The following is a 20,410-nucleotide window of genomic DNA, read 5'->3' as shown; positions in this document are numbered from 1 at the left end:
TCCCAAGGGGTCGTTCCCTATCCCAGGGATGATCCCGACCATTCCCTGGACACTCCCGAGGGGTCGTTCCCTATCCCAGGGATGATCCCGACCATTCCCTGGACACTCCCGAGGGGTCGTTCCCTATCCCAGGGACGATCCCGACCATTCCCTGGACACTCCCGAGGGGGTCGTTCCCTATCCCAGGGATGATCCCGACCATTCCCTGGACACTCCCGAGGGGTCGTTCCCTATCCCAAGGATGATCCCGACCATTCCCTGGACACTCCCGAGGGGTCGTTCCCTATCCCAGGGATGATCCCGACCATTCCCTGGACACTCCCGAGGGGTCGTTCCTCACTCCAGGGATGATCCCGACCATTCCCTGGACATTCCCGAGGGGTCGTTCCCTATCCCAGGGATGATCCCGACCATTCCCTGGACATTCCCGAGGGGTCGTTCCTCACTCCAGGGATGATCCCGACCATTCCCTGGACACTCCCGAGGGGTCGTTCCCTATCCCAGGGATGATCCCGACCATTCCCTGGACACTCCCGAGGGGTCGTTCCCTATCCCAGGGATGATCCCGACCATTCCCTGGACACTCCCGAGGGGTCGTTCCCTATCCCAGGGATGATCCCGACCATTCCCTGGACACTCCCGAGGGGTCGTTCCCTATCCCAGGGATGATCCCGACCATTCCCTGGACACTCCCGAGGGGTCGTTCCCTATCCCAGGGATGATCCCGACCATTCCCTGGACACTCCCGAGGGGGTCGTTCCCTATCCCAGGGACGATCCCGACCATTCCCTGGACACTCCCGAGGGGTCGTTCCTCACCCCAGGGACGATCCCGACCATTCCCTGGTCACTCCCGAGGGGTCGTTCCCTATCCCAGGGATGATCCCGACCATTCCCTGGACACTCCCGAGGGGGTCATTCCCTATCCCAGGGATGATCCCGACCATTCCCTGGACACTCCCGAGGGGTCGTTCCCTATCCCAGGGATGATCCCGACCATTCCCTGGACACTCCCGAGGGGTCGTTCCCTATCCCAGGGATGATCCCGACCATTCCCTGGACACTCCCGAGGGGTCGTTCCTCACTCCAGGGACGATCCCGACCATTCCCTGGACACTCCCGAGGGGTCGTTCCTCACCCCAGGGACGATCCCGACCATTCCCTGGACACTCCCGAGGGGTCGTTCCCTATCCCAGGGATGATCCCGACCATTCCCTGGACACTCCCGAGGGGGTCGTTCCTTATCCCAGGGATGATCCCGACCATTCCCTGGACACTCCCGAGGGGGTCGTTCCCTATCCCAGGGATGATCCCGACCATTCCCTGGACACTCCCGAGGGGTCGTTCCCTATCCCAGGGATGATCCCGACCATTCCCTGGACACTCCCGAGGGGTCGTTCCCTATCCCAGGGATGATCCCGACCATTCCCTGGACACTCCCGAGGGGTCGTTCCCTATCCCAGGGATGATCCCGACCATTCCCTGGACACTCCCGAGGGGTCGTTCCCTATCCCAGGGACGATCCCGACCATTCCCTGGACACTCCCGAGGGGGTCGTTCCCTATCCCAGGGATGATCCCGACCATTCCCTGGACACTCCCGAGGGGTCGTTCCCTATCCCAAGGATGATCCCGACCATTCCCTGGACACTCCCGAGGGGTCGTTCCCTATCCCAGGGATGATCCCGACCATTCCCTGGACACTCCCGAGGGGTCGTTCCTCACTCCAGGGATGATCCCGACCATTCCCTGGACATTCCTGAGGGGTCGTTCCCTATCCCAGGGATGATCCCGACCATTCCCTGGACATTCCCGAGGGGTCGTTCCTCACTCCAGGGATGATCCCGACCATTCCCTGGACACTCCCGAGGGGTCGTTCCCTATCCCAGGGATGATCCCGACCATTCCCTGGACACTCCCGAGGGGTCGTTCCCTATCCCAGGGATGATCCCGACCATTCCCTGGACACTCCCGAGGGGTCGTTCCCTATCCCAGGGATGATCCCGACCATTCCCTGGACACTCCCGAGGGGTCGTTCCCTATCCCAGGGATGATCCCGACCATTCCCTGGACACTCCCGAGGGGGTCGTTCCCTATCCCAGGGATGATCCCGACCATTCCCTGGACACTCCCGAGGGGGTCGTTCCCTATCCCAGGGACGATCCCGACCATTCCCTGGACACTCCCGAGGGGTCGTTCCTCACCCCAGGGACGATCCCGACCATTCCCTGGACACTCCCGAGGGGTCGTTCCCTATCCCAGGGATGATCCCGACCATTCCCTGGACACTCCCGAGGGGGTCGTTCCTTATCCCAGGGATGATCCCGACCATTCCCTGGACACTCCCGAGGGGGTCGTTCCCTATCCCAGGGATGATCCCGACCATTCCCTGGACACTCCCGAGGGGGTCGTTCCCTATCCCAGGGATGATCCCGACCATTCCCTGGACACTCCCGAGGGGTCATTCCCTATCCCAGGGATGATCCCGACCATTCCCTGGACACTCCCGAGGGGTCGTTCCCTATCCCAGGGATGATCCCGACCATTCCCTGGACACTCCCGAGGGGTCGTTCCTCACTCCAGGGATGATCCCGACCATTCCCTGGACACTCCCGAGGGGTCGTTCCTCACTCCAGGGATGATCCCGACCATTCCCTGGACACTCCCGAGGGGTCGTTCCCTATCCCAGGGATGATCCCGACCATTCCCTGGACATTCCCGAGGGGTCGTTCCCTATCCCAGGGACGATCCCGACCATTCCCGGCTCCATCCCGCAGATCCCGGCCGCGGGACGCGGTGCTGGCGATGCCGCGGCCGGATCGGCTCCGTGGCGGCGCTGAAATATTCCGTGGTGGGACTTTACCTCCTGCTCCTCCTCATCCTCGTGGGAATCTTCGTCCTGGCAGGTGAGGCTGGCGCGGATCCTCCCGGGAGCTTCCCAAAAAAACCCCAAAAAAATCCCCCCAAAAACCCCTAAAAAAACCCCAAAGAATTAAAAAAAAATCCCCTCAAAGAACACAAAAACCCCAAAAATATCCCCTCAAAAACCCCCAAAGTATTAAAAAAAATCCCCCCCAAAAAAACAAAAAACCCCAAAAATTCCCCCCAAAAACCCATAAAAAAACCCAAAGAATTTTAAAAAAAAATCACCTCAACCCCCCCCACCCAAAAAAAAACCCCAAAACCAATAAAAAACCCTGAAGAATTTGAAATAATCCCCCAAAAAAACCCAAAAAATCCCCCCCAAAACCCCTGAAAAAACCCCAAAGAATTAAAAAAAAATCCCCCCAAAAAAACACCCCAAAACCTATGAAAAACCCCCAAAGAATTAAAAAAAAAACCCTGAAAAAATCTCAAAGGATCCCAAAAAATCCCCCCAAAAACCCATAAAAAACCCCTGAAGAGTTAAAAAAAAATCCCCCCCAAAAAACCCAAAAAAATCCCCTCAAAACCCCACCCAAAAACCCCAAAACGAATAAAAAACCCTGAAGAATTTGAAATAATCCCCCCAAAAAAACCAAAAAACCCAAAAAAAAATCTTCCCAAAAAACCCATTAAAAAACCCCCAAAGAATTAAAAAAAATCCCCCAAAAAAATCTCAAAGGATCCCAAAAAATCCCCCCAAAAACCCATAAAAAAACCCCGAAGAGTTAAAAAAAATCCCCCCCAAAAAACCCAAAAAAATCCCCTCAAAACCCCACCCAAAACCCCCAAAACGAATAAAAAACCCTGAAGAATTTGAAATAATCCCCCCCAAAAAAACCCAAAAAACCCAAAAAAAATCTTCCCAAAAAACCCATTAAAAACCCCCAAAGAATTAAAAAAAGTCCCCTCAATACCCCCACCCCCAAAAAACCCCAAAACTAATAAAAACCCTGAAGAATTTGAAATAATCCCCAAAAAAACCCAAAAAAATACCCCCAAAAACTCCTAAAAAACCCCAAAGAATTAAAAAAAATCCCCCCCAAAAAACAAAAAACCCAAAAAAATCCCCTCAAAACCCTCATCCAAAAACCCCAAAACAAATAAAAACCCTGAAGAATTTGAAATAATCCCCCCAAAAAACCCCAAAAACCCCAAAAAAATCCCCCCCAAAAAAACCATTAAAAAACCCCCAAAGAATTTGAAATAATCCCCCCCAAAAAAACCAAAAAAACCCCAAAAAATCCCCCCAAAAACCCATAAAAAAACCCCGAAGAATTAAAAAAAATCCCCCCCAAAAAAACCCCCAAAACCTATGAAAAACCCCCAAAGAATTAAAAAAAATCCCCAAAAAAATCTCAAAGGATCCCAAAAAATCCCCCCAAAACCCCATAAAAAAACCCCGAAGAGTTAAAAAAAAATCCCCCCCAAAAAACCCAAAAAAATCCCCTAAAAACCCCACCCAAAAACCCCAAAAACCAATAAAAAACCCTGAAGAATTTGAAATAATCCCCCCCAAAAAAAACCAAAAAACCCCAAAAAAATCCCCCCCAAAAAACCATTAAAAAACCCCCAAAGAATTAAAAAAAATCCCCCCCAAAAAAGCCAAAAAAAAACCCAAAAAATCCCCCCAAAAACCCATAAAAAAACCCCGAAGAATTAAAAAAAATCCCCCCCAAAAAAACCCCCAAAACCTATGAAAAACCCCCAAAGAATTAAAAAAAATCCCCAAAAAAATCTCAAAGGATCCCAAAAAATCCCCCCAAAAACCCATAAAAAAACCCCGAAGAGTTAAAAAAAATCCCCCCCAAAAAACCCAAAAAAATCCCCTCAAAACCCCACCCAAAACCCCCAAAACGAATAAAAAACCCTGAAGAATTTGAAATAATCCCCCCAAAAAAACCCAAAAAACCCAAAAAAAATCTTCCCAAAAAACCCCAAAGAATTAAAAAAAATCCCCCCCAAAAAACCAAAAAACCCCAAAAAATCCCCCCAAAAACCCATAAAAAACCCCCGAAGAATTAAAAAAAATCCCCCCCAAAAAAACCCCCAAAACCTATGAAAAACCCCCAAAGAATAAAAAAAAATCCCCCGAAAATATCTCAAAGGATCCCAAAAAATCCCCCCAAAAACCCATAAAAAAACCCCGAAGAGTTAAAAAAAATCCCCCCCAAAAAACCCAAAAAAATCCCCTCAAAACCCCACCCAAAAACCCCAAAACGAATAAAAAACCCTGAAGAATTTTAAATAATCCCCCCAAAAAACCCCAAAAAAATCCCCCCAAAAACCCTTAAAAAAACCCCAAAGAATTAAAAAAATCCCCCCCAAAAAAACCCCAAAACCTATAAAAAAACCCCAAACAATTAAAAAAAAAATCCCCCCAAAAAACCCAAAAAACCAAAAAAATTCCCCCAAAAACCCTTAAAAAAACCCCCAAAGAATTAAAAAAATCCACCCAAAAAACCAAAAAACCCAAAAAAATCCCCTCAAAACCCCCACCCAAAACCCCCAAAACGAATAAAAACCCTGAAGAATTTGAAATAATCCCCCCAAAAAAAACCCAAAAACCCCCAAAAAATCCCCCCAAAAAAACCATTAAAAAAACCCCGAAGAATTAAAAAAAATCCCCCCCAAAAAAACCAAAAAAACCCCAAAAAATCCCCCCAAAAACCCATAAAAAAACCCCGAAGAATTAAAAAAAATCCCCCCCAAAAAAACCCCCAAAACCTATGAAAAACCCCCAAAGAATTAAAAAAAATCCCCAAAAATATCTCAAAGGATCCCAAAAAATCCCCCCAAAAACCCATAAAAAAAACCCTGAAGAGTTAAAAAAAAATCCCCCCCAAAAAACCCAAAAAAATCCCCTCAAAACCCCACCCAAAAACCCCAAAACGAATAAAAAACCCTGAAGAATTTGAAATAATCCCCCCAAAAAACCCCAAAAAATCCCCCCAAAAACCCTTAAAAAAACCCCAAAGAATTAAAAAAATCCCCCCCAAAAAAACCCCAAAACCTATAAAAAAACCCCAAACAATTAAAAAAAAAATCCCCCCAAAAAACCCTAAAAACCAAAAAAATTCCCCCAAAAACCCATAAAAAAACCCCGAAGAGTTAAAAAAAATCCCCCCCAAAAAACCCAAAAAAATCCCCTCAAAACCCCACCCAAAAACCCCAAAACGAATAAAAAACCCTGAAGAATTTGAAATAATCCCCCCCAAAATAATCTTCCCAAAAAACCCAAAATAATCTTCCCAAAAAACCCAAAAGAATTAAAAAAAAATCCCCCCAAAAAAACCAAAAAACCCTCCAAAAATCCCCCCAAAAACCCATAAAAAACCCCCGAAGAATTAAAAAAAATCCCCCCCAAAAAAAACCCCAAAACCTATGAAAAACCCCCAAAGAATTAAAAAAAAATCCCAAAAAAATCTCAAAGGATACCAAAAAATCCCCCCAAAAACCCATAAAAAAACCCCGAAGAATTAAAAAAAATCCCCCCCAAAAAAACCCCCAAAACCTATGAAAAACCCCCAAAGAATAAAAGAAAAATCCCCCGAAAATATCTCAAAGGATCCCAAAAAATCCCCCCAAAACCCCCCCAAACCTACAAAAAAACCCCAAAGAATTAAAAAAAAAAATCCCCCAAAAAATCTCAAATAATCCTAAAAATTCCCCCCAAACGCCCAAAAACCCATTAAAAAGCCAAAAAATTCAAAAAATTGGGAAAAAAAACCCAAAAAAACCCCAAAACCAATAAAAACCCCCAAAGAATTTGATCGTTTAGGGAACTTTAGGGAACTTTAGGGAACATTCCCTGTAGCCCTACCCCAGCCCCGTCCACTGGAAACCCCCTGAGCCTGCGGCCGGGACTCCGATCTCCGACTTTTCCATGGAATGCTGGAGGTTGGGAAACTCCTTGGAGCGCCCGGAGTCCAACATTTCCCCCGATCCACGTCCCCAGGAGCCGCACGCACGCGGATTTAAATCCAGCGGGGACTCCGGACCTTTTCCATGAGGGAATTGTTCCTCATTCCAGCCTCAACGTTCCCTGGCAAAACCTGGGGCTGTTCCCTCTGGCGATTCACGAGGGGCAACAAAATCCCAAAGATCCCGGAATTTTCCCCCAGGGAATGTTTTTCCATCCTTCCCCTGGGATTGGTTCCACCTGAGCCCTCAGATCCCTCCCGGGAATGCCGGGGGATGAGCAGAGGGAACCGAACCCGGCCCTGTCCCAGGAGGAGAATCCCAGCCGGAATTCCGGGAAAAAACGTGGGATTCAGGAATAGGGATTGGAAAGATGCCTGGAAGGATCTGATTCCAGCTTGGACAGGGCTTGGAGGGACACGGGGAGGTGCCAGGGCTGGGATGGGATGGGATGGGATAATGGGATGGGATGGGATAATGGGATAATGGGATAATGGGATAATGGGATAATGGGATAATGGGATACTGGGATGGGATGGAAGGTCCCTTCCCATCCAAACCATTCTGGGATCCTCTGGAACTGCCAGGATGGCTACAGGCTGGGATTCCCAGCAGGAAAATCCCGTGGGATGCAGCTCTGAGGGATCGAAGGAAAACCCTGAGCTCCAGGGAATCCTTGGAGCCGCTTCCCGATCCCAAAGGGCTCCAGGAGAGCTGGAATTTGGGGAAGGGCTGGAGGAGCAGGAGCCAGGGAATGGCTTCCAGTGGGAAAGGGGAGCTTGGGATTTTGGGATCTTGGGAAGGAATTCCCGGCCAGGCTGGAATTCCCAGAGAATCCCCGGATCCCTGGCAGTGTCCAAGGGTGGGTTTGGATCACCCTGGGATCATGGGAAGTGTCCCTGGGATGGGATTGAAGATCCATGGATCCCATCCAAACCATTCTGGGATTCTGGGATCGAGGACACTCAGGATCCATCCCGAGGGATTTTTATGGAATTTGGGGATGGAAAAGGGAAGGGACACCCTTCCTGGAATCCCGAATTCCCAGTGAAGTCCCTGGATCCCAAAATTCCTTCTCCAGGAGGAATTGGGATGGGGCTGGATCCAATGCCAGGGCTGGGAGAGCTGGGAATGTGCAGCTGGATCGGGGAAGGATCCAGGGAATCCTTGGAGCCGCTTCCCGATCCCAAAGGGGCTCCAGGAGAGCTGGAATTTGGGGAAGGGCTGGAGGGCCAGGAGCCAGGGAATGGCTTCCAGTGGGAAAGGGGAGCTTGGGATTTTGGGATCTTGGGAAGGAATTCCCGGCTGGGCTGGAATTCCCAGCGAATCCCGGGCAGTGCTCAGGGAAAGGTGGGATGGGCTTGGAGCAATTGGGATGGTGGGACGCGTCCCTGCCCAGGTGGAACGGGATGAGCTTTACGGTTCCTTCCCACCCGAACCATTCCAGGACCCCCCAGGCCTTCTCCAGCCCCCAGCCCCCTTCTCCAGCCTTGGATCCCGGGAGGGGCTGGCGGGAGGAACCTTCCGGGCTGGGGATTTCACCCCCAGGCGCCGAGGAGCCGGGAATGTCCTCGGGAGGATCCCGCCTCCAAGGGCTCCTCCCGACCTCCCACCTCTCTCCTCCACCCCAGGGTCCCGGCCCCAGGCGTCCCCCGAGGACCTGGAGGCGCTGCTGGGGAACGTCCAGCGGCTCAACGAGACCTTCCAGGACCTGCAGCTGCAGCTGCTGCACCCCCTGCCCAAGGGCGACCTCCTGGAGCACATCTGGAGGCTCCAGGACCTCCTGCAGAACCACTCGGACTCGCTGCTCCTGCTGAGCGGCTCGCTGCAGCGGCTGCAGGAGCTCCTGTGGAGCCTGCAGAGCCAGGCCGGCCAGACGGAGCGCTCGGTGGCCCGGCTGCGCGACTCGCTGGCCCAGCAGAGCGACGCGGCCCAGCTGGAGCTGTCGCGGCTCTCCGTGGACGCCAACGGCAGCCGCCTGCTCCTGGAGCACCACCAGCACCTCCTGGGCCACCTGGGCGGGCGGCTGGAGGCCCTGGGCGAGCAGGTGGCGGCGCTGGGAGGGTCCGTGGACTCCATGAACCGCAGCTTCTCCTACGACGTCCGCGTGCAGCGTTCCCGGCTGCGGGACCTGCAGGGGCTCCTGGGCAACGCCAGCGCGGACGGGCGGCGGATGCGGGCGGCCCACGCGGCCGTGGAGCGGCAGCTGAGGCTGGAGCTGGCCGTGCTCAACAACGTCACCGAGGAGCTGCGCATGAGGGACTGGGAGCATTCCGTGGCGCTCCGGAACGTCTCCGTCATCCAGGGTGAGCGCGGCCCGCCGGGAGAGGGGTGGGATCGGGAACGGAGCCCCTGCTCCTGCGGCGGGCCGGTCGATCAGGGATGGGAGAATCGTGGAGTTGTTGAGGTTGGGAGAGCTCTCCGAGGGTCGTGGGTTCCAGCTGGTTGCGGTCACTGGTCCATGCCCCGCGCAAATCCACGTGGATTTTTAATCCCGCCAGGGATGGGGACTCCAAACCTCCCGGGGCCTCTTCCAGTCCTTCACAGCCCTTTCCATGAAGGAATTGTTCCCAGTATACAGCTAAACCTTCCCTGGCGCAGCCCGAGGCCGTTTCCTCATCCTGTTCCTTGTTTCCCGGGAGCAGATCCCGACTCCCACCTGGCTCCAACTTTTCATGGAGTTGTGGGGAGGGGAAAGGTCCCCCCTGAGCCTCCTTTTCTCCGGGCTGAGCCCCTTCCCAGCTCCCCCAGCCCCTCCTGGGGCTCCATTCCCTCCCCAGCTCCGTTCCCTTCCCTGGACACGCTCCAACTCCTCCCGGTCTCTCCGGTCGGGAACGTTCCAGATCCGCTCCCATCCATCCCTGCTCAGGTGTCTCCATCCCCTTGGACTCGCCAAATATTCCCCATCCACGGTTTGGAAGGAAGCCCCCAGGGTTCCCTCAAAGGTGCCAGGAAAAACCAACGTCCCCCATCCCATCTTCTCCGCCTTTCCCACCCTCAGCCCTTCCCAAATCCCGGAATCGTTTGGGTGGGAAGGGCCCTTAAATCCCATCCTCTTCCAACTCCGACACCTTCCACCGTCCCCGGCTGCTCCAAGCCCTGTCCAGCCCGGCCTTGGGCACTTCCAGGCATCCAGGGACGGCCACAGCTTCTCCGGGAATGCTGTGCCAGGGAGGGGGAAGCCCATGGAGACGCCCGGGAGGTCCCGGTGGGAGCCCCGGGGCGGAGCAGGAGGTTGGGAGCAGCTCCTGCCCTGTTTTCCTCCCGCTGCACCTGCGGGGACCCCTCATCCCTGGTGGTGCTTCCCGCTGGAATTCCAGCTGGAATTCCAAGGCCAGGGCTGGTGCCAGGGCACTCGTTCCCCTTTTTCCAGCTGCCGAGCCGGAGGGGACGGATGTGGTTGGATCTCCAGGAGATCCGTTCATCCCCCTGGAATACCAGCAGCTCCCGGGGTGCTTTCCCTCGTCCCTGGGGGATGTCGGCTCCCGATCCCTGTTTTTGGGATGCTGGGATCACCCTGCCCCCATTGCTTTGCTGGTTCCCTATTTCCCCACTCCTCGGATCCCGCTTTTCCCTCTCCACCCGTGGGAATGACGTCACCAAGGGTGGGATCCGTCACAGAGCCCTGGAACGGCGTTATCCCAAAACAAACCCCATTCCAAGGGCCGGCACCGGATTTATCAGCCCTGACACATTCCTGGCATCCCAAACTTCCCTCTCCTCCCAGCCCATGGATAATTCCTGGGGCCTCGTGCCCAGCTGGATTCATCCCAGCTCCAGATGTCCTTGGGTGAGTCCGTCGTGTTCCCGGCTGGATTTGGCCGAGCCATTCCCTGCCTCCCTTTTCCTTCTCCCCAAATCCTCGGCTATCCCGGCCTCCGCATCCCGGATCCTGGAATTGGGCGGTGGCATCTTGGGAAGGTCCCCAGGCTCCTCCCCAGCACCCAGGGATTGCTCCGAGCACCTCCCGCGGCTCGGGAAGGACAGCGCGGAGGAGTTTTGGGTCTTGGGAGTCGCCGCGAGGGAGAATTCCCGGGATCCGCTCGGTGGATCCCTGGGTGGGATGTGCCGGATCCCAGCGGGAAGCGCTGGGGTTGGAGGGTGGGGAGCCGGGATGCCGCAGGAATGGGATTTCCCGGGGGTGAACCCCAGGAGCTGTGGGGTGGGAAGAGCTGGGAATGCTCGGGAGCCTCTCCCAGCCGCCATTCCCAGTTTTCCTCCAGCCCGGCCGCTCACTGTGCCCTGTCCCAGGAGCTGCTCCTGGGATGGGACCGTCCCCGGGAGCATTCCAGAAGATCTGCGGCTGCCCCACCCCTGGAAGTGTCCATCCCAAAGGTCTGGGGTCCTTCCCAAAGTCTGGGATCCATCCCAAGGGTCTGGGATCCATCCCAAGGTCCAGGGTCCATCCCAAGGTCTGGGGTCCATCCCGAGGGTCTGGGGTCCATCCCTGGGATCTGGGATCCATCCCAAGGTTTGGGGTCCTTCCCAAGGTCTGGGATCCATCCCAAAGTCTGGGATCCATCCCAAAGGTCTGGGGTCCATCCCTGGGATCTGGGATCCATCCCAAGGTCTGGGATCCATCCCAAAGGTCTGGGATCCATCCCAAGAGTCTGGGGTTCATCCCAAGGTTTGGGGTCCATCCCAAGGTCTGGGATCCATCCCAAGGTCTGGGGTCCATCCCTGGGATCTGGGATCCATCCCAAGGTCTGGGGTCCATCCCAAGGTCTGGGGTCCATCCCAAAGTCTGGGATCCATCCCAAGGTCTGGGGTCCATCCCAAGGTCTGGGGTCCATCCCAAAGTCTGGGATCCATCCCAAGGTCTGGGGTCCATCCCTGGGATCTGGGGTCCATCCCTGGGATCTGGGGTCCATCCCAAGGTCTGGGATCCATCCCTGGGGTCTGGGGTCCATCCCAAGGATCTGGGATCCATCCCAAGGTCTGGGATCCATCCCAAGGTCTGGGGTCCATCCCTGGGATCTGGGATCCATCCCAAGGTCTGGGATCCATCCCAAGGGTCTGGGATCCATCCCAAGGTTTGGGGTCCATCCCTGGGGTCTGGGGTCCATACCAAGGTCTGCGATCCATCCCAAGGTCTGGGATCCATCCCAAGGTTTGGGATCCATCCCAAGGTCTGGGGTCCTTCCCAAGGTCTGGGGTCCATCCCAAGGTCTGGAATCCATCCCAAGGGTCTGGGATCCATCCCAAGGTTTGGGGTCCATCCCAAAGTCTGGGATCCATCCCAAAGGTCTGGGGTCCGTCCCAAGGTCTGTGATCCATCCCAAAGTCTGGGGTCCATCCCTGGGGTCTGGGATCCATCCCAGGGTCTGGGATCCATCCCAAAGTCTGGAGTCCATCCCAAGGTCTGGGATCCACCCCAAGGTTTGGGGTCCATCCCAAGGGTCTGGGGTCCATCCCAAGGTTTGGGGTTCATTCCCAGGATCCGGAGTCTATCCCTGAGATCCAGGGTCCATTCCAGGGATCTGGGGTTCATTCCCAGGATCTGGGCCTCATTCCTGGGATCCAGAGTCCATTCCCGGGATCTGGGGCTCATTCCCCAGATCTGGGGTCCGTTCTCAGGATCCGCAGTCCATTCCCGGGATCTGGGGTCCATCCCCGGGATCCGGAGTCCGTCCCTCCATCCCCTCAGCCCCGGCGCTGTTCATTCCCCGGGGAAGATGCAGCCAGGGCCAGGAATTCCATATTTCCCATCGCCCTTTCCTATCCCAAACCGTCTCCGGCCCGGGATGTTCCCCAACCTTGATGTGGGTCAGGATCCCACTCCGGATCCCGCTGCAGATCACATTCCAGATCCCACTGCGGATCCCATTCCAGATCCCACTGCGATCCCACTGCAGAGCCCACTGCGGATCCCACTCCGGATCCTACTGTGGATCCCACTCTGGATCCCACTGCGGATCCCGCTGCGGGTCCCACTCCGGATCCCACTCCAGATCCCACTCCGGATCTCACGGATTCCTTCAGAACGTTCCCAGATCCCAATTCCTGATCCATTAAAACAAATCCCTGCTCTTTCCTGCCTGGATCTCAGCTTCCCGAGTTCCCGGCTTTTAGGATTTCCGGGAAAACACTTCCCAGTCCTCCCCCGGCATGGGTGGGAACGACCCTTCCCGGCCTTTCCCTGCCCTGTTTTCTCTTATCCCAGGAATATTTTTTCCCCCCGTTATTTTTCTCTTCAAATTCCTTCTTCCCATTCTTTTGGCTCCCGATTATTTTTCAGCTTTCGGGATTTGACCCTTTGCAGGGTGAGGGATAAAAAACCTGGGATTGGGATTTCCTGCGCGTTCCTGGGATTTTACCGAAATCCTGCTGTCAATCCTCTCCTCAAGGGTCATCTCCAGAATTCCCAGAGGATCATCCCAGCTGGACAAATGGAAAGTGTCCCTGCCCTTGGATGATCCTTAAAATCCTTTCCAGCCCCCAAAATTCCAGGATTCTGTGAACATTCCCAAAATGAGTATTTTCCCTGATTTTTTTGCAATGATTTCCTTGGGAATGTCCCGGCTTTTGGTCTAAAGGAAAATTCCCGGAGTCGCGCTCAAGGTGGAGCTTCCAGGTGAATTTTCCTGGCACTTGGAGCAGGTTGGTGGAATCCAGTTTGGGATTTAAGACCCAAACAATTCCCGGAAGTTTAAAACCATGGAGAACTGCCCCGGCAGACTTGTGCCCGCTTTGTTCCCGCGTTTCTCGGCGATCCCTGGCTCTCCCGCTCCTGCTGCACATTCCCGACTCCGGGATGTGATTCCCGTTGTGTTCCAGGGCCGCCGGGACCCAAAGGAGACCGAGGCACGGAAGGGATGGAGGGAGAGCCCGGCCTTCCCGGCCTTCCCGGGCTCCGAGGTAAGGAAAACGTTCCCGGTGTCCACAAAATCCCCCAAAATCCCATCCTGAAATAACCCGGCTGACCCAAACCCAACGGGACAACTCCCGACCCGTCCCTTGGGATGTCCCAGCTCCTGAGGGACACGAGGATGGATCCTGGAACGCCCATCCTGGAGGGGGAAAACGTCATCGCCCACCCGGCTCCGGGAAATCCACGCTGTTATTCCCAGATTTCCAGGGTGTCCCAGCCAGGCTGGAGCGGGAATTGGCCGCCCCATGCCCAGAGTGAGCCTTCCAAGGCACCAGGGCTGGAATTGCTGCTGGATCCCTCCGGCAGATCCCGGGAACCCGGCAGAGGGGCCTTGGCTCTGAGATTTTTCCAGAATTTTCTTTTTCCGACGTCAGCAAAGCCGATTTTCCCATCCCCCCCCTCCCCTTCTTAATTCCATTGTTCTGGGGAGGAATTCCATTGGGAGCCAGCAGAGGACATTCCCACCCCGAGGAAGACTTGGCTCCAGCTGTTTCTGATTTGAGGGAAACCTGGGAATGCTGCTGTGCTTCCAAAGGCCGGGAATGGCACGGAGGTGGGGCAGGATCCCCCCGGGGACAGCCCTGTCCCGCGGAGGTGACGGGATCCATCCCGCCGGGAGCAGGGATCCGCTGGGATCCCGCAGGATGGAGCTCCAGGGCCAGCGCCAGGACCAGGTTTGGATTCACATCCAGGTCCAGATCCAGGCCCAGATGTGGCTCCGGGTCCAGGTCAAGGTCCAGGACCAGGTCCAGGTCTGGGTTTGGATTCACATCCAGGTCCAGATCCCGGTCCAGATGTGGCTCCGGGTCCAGGTCAAGGTCCAGGACCAGGTCCAGGTCTGGGTTTGGATTCACATCCAGGTCCAGATCCAGGCCCAGATGTGGGTCCAGGTCAAGGTCAAGGTCCAGGACCAGGTCCAGGTCTGGGTTTGGATTCACATCCAGGTCCAGATCCAGGCCCAGATGTGGCTCCGGGTCCAGGTCAAGGTCCAGGACCAGGTCCAGGTCTCACATCCAGGTCAAAGTTTGGATCCAGGTTCAGGTCCAGGTCTAAGCCCAGGTGAAGGCCCAAGTCCAGGCCCAGATGTCGACCCAGATCCGTGTCCAGTTCAATGTGCGAGACCTGGTCAAGGTCCAGGAGCAGATTCAGGTCCAGATTCAGATCTGGATCCACATCCAGGTTCAAGACCAGGTCCAGATCCAGGACCAGGACCAGTTTCAGGATCAGGTCTGCATTCAGGTCCAGGTCAAGGTCCAGGACCAGGTCTAGGACCAGATCCAGACCAATCCCTGTTATCCCCTGCTCCAAATCCACCCCACAGAACTCTGGATGTCAGAGGCAGCTCCAGCTCCAGACCCAGACCCAGACCCAGACCCAGACCCAGACCCAGATTCTGATCCTGATCCAGACCCAGACCCAGACCCAGACCCAGACCCAGATCCAGATCCAGTCCCAGAACCAGAACTAGATCCAGATCTAGACTCAGATCCAGACCCAGATCCAGATCTTGATTCAGGCATAGACCCTGATCCAGACCCAGACCCTGATCCAGACCCAGAACCAGAACCAGAACTAGATCCAGATCCAGATCCAGATCCAGACCTAGACCCAGACCCAGACCAAGATCCTGATCCAGCTCCAGACCCAGAACCAGAATCAAAACCAGAACCAGACCCAGCTCCAGCTCCAGAACCATATCCAGACTCAGATCTCGACCTAGACCCAAACCCAGAACAAGATCCTGACCCAGACCCAGACCAAAATCCTGATCCTGATCCAGACCCAGACCCAGACCAGATCCAGACCCAGATCTGGACCTAGACCCAGACCGAGACCCAGATCCTGACCTAGATCTAGATCCAGACCCAGACCCAGACCCAGACCCAGACCCAGATCCTGACCTAGATCTAGATCCAGACCCAGACCCAGACCCAGACCCAGACCCAGATCCTGACCTAGATCTAGATCCAGACCCAGACCCAGACGCAGACCCAGATCCTGACCTAGATCTAGATCCAGACCCATAGCCAGATCCAGATCCTGACCTAGATCTAGATCCAGACCCATACCCAGATCCAGATCTGGACCTAGACCCAGACCCAGACCCAGACCAAGATCCTGACCTAGATCCAGATCCAGACCCAGACTCAGACCCAGGTCCAGATCTGGGCCCAGACTCAGATTCAGACCCGGACCCAGCTCCAGCCCCAGCTGCAGCCCCAGCTCCAGATCCATGCCTGGAATCCTCTGCTCCAAGGATTCTGAGGCACCGCGGCCTTGCTGGGACTGCTTTGGGCTCAAACCCTGGGATTTTGGGATCGCTCCTTCCCAGGCCCAGCCCAGCGAGGCAGAGCCAGCCTGGAAATCCGATCTCCCTCGGCCAGCCCCTGCAGCTGCCCGTGTTCCCTCTCCCTCCAGCTGGAATTTCTGGTGCTGACGGACCCGTGGTTGTTTTTCTTGGGTGTAACAGCCCTCAGAATTACATTGGCTCTTTTCCCTGGTTTTCCCTTTTTTTCCCCCGTTTTTTTTTTTTTTTTTTTCTTATTCAAACAGAAAAACAAAGCAATCCCAGGAGGGTCCACCTTCAGGAGGAGTTGTGGGAAGAGCCACGATTTTTAGGTCTTTTCCCGGAGTTTTTCAGGATGCAGGCACGACCCTTTGGATCCGAGAAGGTCGGGTTCAGGTGTATCCCTGGAAAATCCCCTTTTCCATGGAAAATCCACCCTCCTGCCCCCGCCACGCCGAAATCCAGGTCCTGATCCCTCCTCGGGATGGGCACAGCAGGGAAAGGTTGGAGCTGGGAATAATCCCCGCCGGAGCTGGGGCTGGAATTCCTCCAGGAGGATTTTTTTATCTCGTAAACCGGAGGAAAATGGTGACAAAGTTTGGAAAAGCCCGGCCCAGGAAGGGCGGGAGCAGCAGTGCCCAGGGGATCCAGGGATCCCTCCATGGGATCATCCCTGGGATCAGTCCCTGCTGGATCATTCCGTGGGATCATCCCTGGGATCAGTCCCTGCTGGATCGCTCCATGGGATCACCCCCAGGCTCGGGATCAGTCCCTGCTGGATCATTCAATGGGATCATCCCCAGGATCAGTCCCTGCTGGATCATTCCGTGGGATCATCCCCGGGATCAGTCCCTGCTGGATCGCTCCATGGGATCATCCCTGGGATCAGTCCCTGCTGGATCCCTCCATGGGATCATCCCCGGGATCAGTCCCTGCTGGATCGCTCCATGGGATCATCCCTGGGATCAGTCCCTGCTGGATCGCTCCATGGGATCATCCCTGGAATCAGTCAATCCCTGCTGGATCGCTCCATGGGATCATCCCTGGAATCAGTCAATCCCTGCTGGATCGCTCCATGGGATCATCCCCGGGATCAGTCCCTGCTGGATCGCTCCATGGGATCATCCCCGGGATCAGTCCCTGCTGGATCATCCCATGGATCATCCCCGGGATCAGTCCCTGCTGGATCGCTCCGTGGGATCATCCCCGGGATCAGTCCCTGCTGGATCGCTCCATGGGATCATCCCTGGGATCAGTCCCTGCTGGATCCCTCCATGGGATTATCCCTGGGATCAGTCCCTGCTGGATCATTCCGTGGGATCATCCCTGGGATCAGTCCCTGCTGGATCGCTCCATGGGATCATCCCCGGGATCAGTCCCTGCTGGATCGCTCCGTGGGATCATCCCCGGGATCAGTCCTTACTGGATCCCTCCATGGGATTATCCCTGGGATCAGTCCCTGCTGGATCATTCCGTGGGATCATCCCTGGGATCAGTCCCTGCTGGATCGCTCCATGGGATCATCCCCGGGATCAGTCCCTGCTGGATCGCTCCATGGGATCATCCCTGGGATCAGTCCCTGCTGGATCGCTCCATGGGATCACCCCCAGGCTTGGGATCAGTCCCTGCTGGATCATTCAATGGGATCATCCCTGGGATCAGTCCCTGCTGGATTGCTCCATGGGATCATCCCTGGGATCAGTCCCTGCTGGATCGCTCCATGGGATCATCCCTGGAATCAGTCAATCCCTGCTGGATCGCTCCATGGGATCATCCCTGGGATCAGTCCCTGCTGGATCGCTCCGTGGGATCATCCCTGGGATCAGTCCCTCCTGGATCTTTCCAAGGGATCATCCCCGGGATCAGTCCCTGCTGGATCGCTCCATGGGATCATCCCTGGGATCAGTCCCTGCTGGATCGCTCCATGGGATCATCCCTGGAATCAGTCAATCCCTGCTGGATCGCTCCATGGGATCATCCCTGGGATCAGTCCCTGCTGGATCGCTCCGTGGGATCATCCCTGGGATCAGTCCCTCCTGGATCTTTCCAAGGGATCATCCCCGGGATCAGTCCCTGCTGGATCGCTCCATGGGATCATCCCTGGGATCAGTCCCTGCTGGATCTCTGCCCCGGGATCGTCCCCAGTGCCAGCAGATCCCGTCTCCGGCACAGGGTCCTTCCCCCCACCCTGGAGCCACATCTGGATCCAGATCCAGATCCAGGTCCTGGCTGGGGTCCAGGTCCGGATGCAGGTCCAGGTCCAGATCCAAGTCCAGATCCAGATCCAGATCCAGATCCAGGTCCTGGCTGGGGCCCAGGTCCGGATGCAGGTCCAGGTCCAGATCCAAGTCCAGATGCAGGCCCGGATCCAGGTCCAGTTTCAGGACCAGGACCAGGATCAGATCCACAAGTGGATCCAGGTCAAGGTCCGGGTCCAGGATCAGATCCAGATCCCGGCCCAGGTCCAGATCCAGATCTGGGTCTGGGTCCAGATCCAGGCCCAGGTCCAGGTCCAGGTCTTGGAGCAGATCCATGTCCAGATCTGGGTCTTGGACCAGGTCCAGATCCACATCCCGGTCCAGGTCTAGGAGCAGATCCAAATCCATGTCCAGGTTTAGGTCCAGGTCCAGGTCCAGGTTCAGGTTCAGGGCCAGGTCCAGATCCAGGTCCAAGTCCAGGTCCAGGTCCAGGTCCAGGTCCAGATCCAGGTCCAGGTCCAGGTCCAGATCCAGATCAGGCCAAGGTCTAGGTCCAGGTCCAGGTCCAGGTCCAGGTTCAGGTCCAGGTCCAGGCCCAGGTCCAGGTCCAGGTCCAGGAGCAGATCCAAATCCATGTCCAGGTCCAGGTCCAGGTCCAGGTTCAGGTCCAGGTCCAGGTCCAGGTCCAGGTCCAGGTCCAGGTCCAGGAGCAGATCCAGATCTGGGTCCGCGTCCAGGTCCAGGTGGATGGAGGTGACCTCCAAGGTTTGGCTGTGTCCCCTGTGAAGGAATTCCCAAACTCCAGCCCCAGTTCCCACCTCCCAGAGTTGGGGAACGCTCACACCGGGGGTTCCATCCACCTCTTTCTCCAACACACATCCAACCCTTTGGACAACACGGATTCCGGAGACCTGGGGCTCTCGGGGGACACATCCCAATTCCTTGGGATGGATCCTGGTTTTCCTTCCTTGTTCTCCAGCTTTGCAGCCCGGTTCACCTCCATCCCGGCCAAAGGATGCTCGGAAATTCCTCGGCGCCCGGATAAATCCGTCCTGGCTCCCGGGGAAGCTCAGGAGAAGGATGGGCCGGATGAATCCGGGGTCTCCTGGAGCTCCCAGGCCCATCGGGACTGCGGAATTCCACCGGAGCCGGCTCATTTTGTGTCCTGGTCCTCATTCCAGGGCTGCCCGGGGAGCGGGGACCGCCCGGCCCGCGCGGATTGAAGGGGGACCAGGGAGAGCTCGGCCCTCGCGGTCCCGCGGGAACGCGCGGATTCAAAGGTAGGGGCGCGGATCCCGGCGGGAATCCCGGAGCGGACGGGCTCTGGAGATCCCGGGGCGAGGGCCGGAGCCCCGGGAGGGAGACCGGGGGGATCCTCTGGCTCGGGAACCACGCGGATCTCCCGCAGGAACGGGAATCCCGACAATCCCCGCGCCGACAGCGTTCCGCCGCGGAGGGAACGGGCGGATTTGGGATGTGCTCCCGTTCCGTGGGGCTCCGTGGGGACCTCCCGGGCTGTGCTCCCGCGCCTGGCCCCGGCAGGGATTTGGGAATAATCTCCTGGCTGTTTCCCGGGGCGTTCCAGGCTCGCTGCGGTTTCCCATGCCCCTGGGAAAACTGTGGGAGCGGGAAGTCGGGATTTAGTGGGACACGGCCGTCCCTGGGCACCTGGGACAGGAAATTCCCGGCTGCCACCAGAACCAGGATTGAAAACCCCCAAAAAATGCCCTTTGTGCCTCAAAATTCCTGCTGGGGAGGCAGGAAGGGAAAACACGCCGGGAAGAGCTGGGAGTTGTAGGGAACAGAAACCTGGAGGGGTTTGGGATTGGGATTGGGATTGGAATTGGGATTCGGATTGGGATTGGGGTTGGGATTGGAATTGGAATTGGAATTGGAATTCGGATTGGAATTGGGATTGGAATTGGAATTGGAATTGGGATTGGAATTGGAATTGGAATTGGGATTGGGATTGGGATTAGGATTGGGATTGGGATTAGGATTGGGATTGGAATTGGAATTGGAATTGGGATTGGAATTGGAATTGGGATCGGGATCGGGATGGGATTGGGATTGGGTGGGAAGGAACCCTAAAGATCCTTGAATTCCACGCCCTTCCACATCTTCCACTATCCCAGCTTGCTCCAGGAGGTTGGAAAACCCCTGGACACATCCCCGGAGCACCAGGAACGTTGGGATTTTCTCACTGGCCCACA

General features: G+C 55.8%; 1 protein-coding gene across 2 annotated transcripts in view; it reads left to right on the top strand.

Moving 5' to 3' along the window:
• The window catches only part of SCARA5 (scavenger receptor class A member 5), a 42,198-nt gene that overhangs the window by 12,905 nt on the left and 8,883 nt on the right, over positions 1 to 20,410 (top strand). Inside the window, exons 4-8 of one of the 2 annotated variants that reach the window (XM_053969212.1) lie at positions 2,776 to 2,904; positions 6,749 to 6,820; positions 8,473 to 9,147; positions 13,619 to 13,699; positions 19,379 to 19,477. In XM_053969212.1, the coding sequence (XP_053825187.1) occupies positions 2,776 to 2,904; positions 6,749 to 6,820; positions 8,473 to 9,147; positions 13,619 to 13,699; positions 19,379 to 19,477 (1,056 nt within the window). The remainder of the gene's footprint in view (positions 1 to 2,775; positions 2,905 to 6,748; positions 6,821 to 8,472; positions 9,148 to 13,618; positions 13,700 to 19,378; positions 19,478 to 20,410) is intronic. The other variant, XM_053969213.1, reaches the window with a different exon arrangement.

The sequence above is a fragment of the Vidua macroura genome, unplaced genomic scaffold (assembly GCF_024509145.1).
Source record: "Vidua macroura isolate BioBank_ID:100142 unplaced genomic scaffold, ASM2450914v1 whyUn_scaffold_135, whole genome shotgun sequence".
NCBI classification, from domain to species: domain Eukaryota; kingdom Metazoa; phylum Chordata; class Aves; order Passeriformes; family Viduidae; genus Vidua; species Vidua macroura.
The sequence above is the reverse complement of the archived record's forward strand: the minus strand, read 5'-3'. Positions and strand labels throughout refer to the sequence as shown.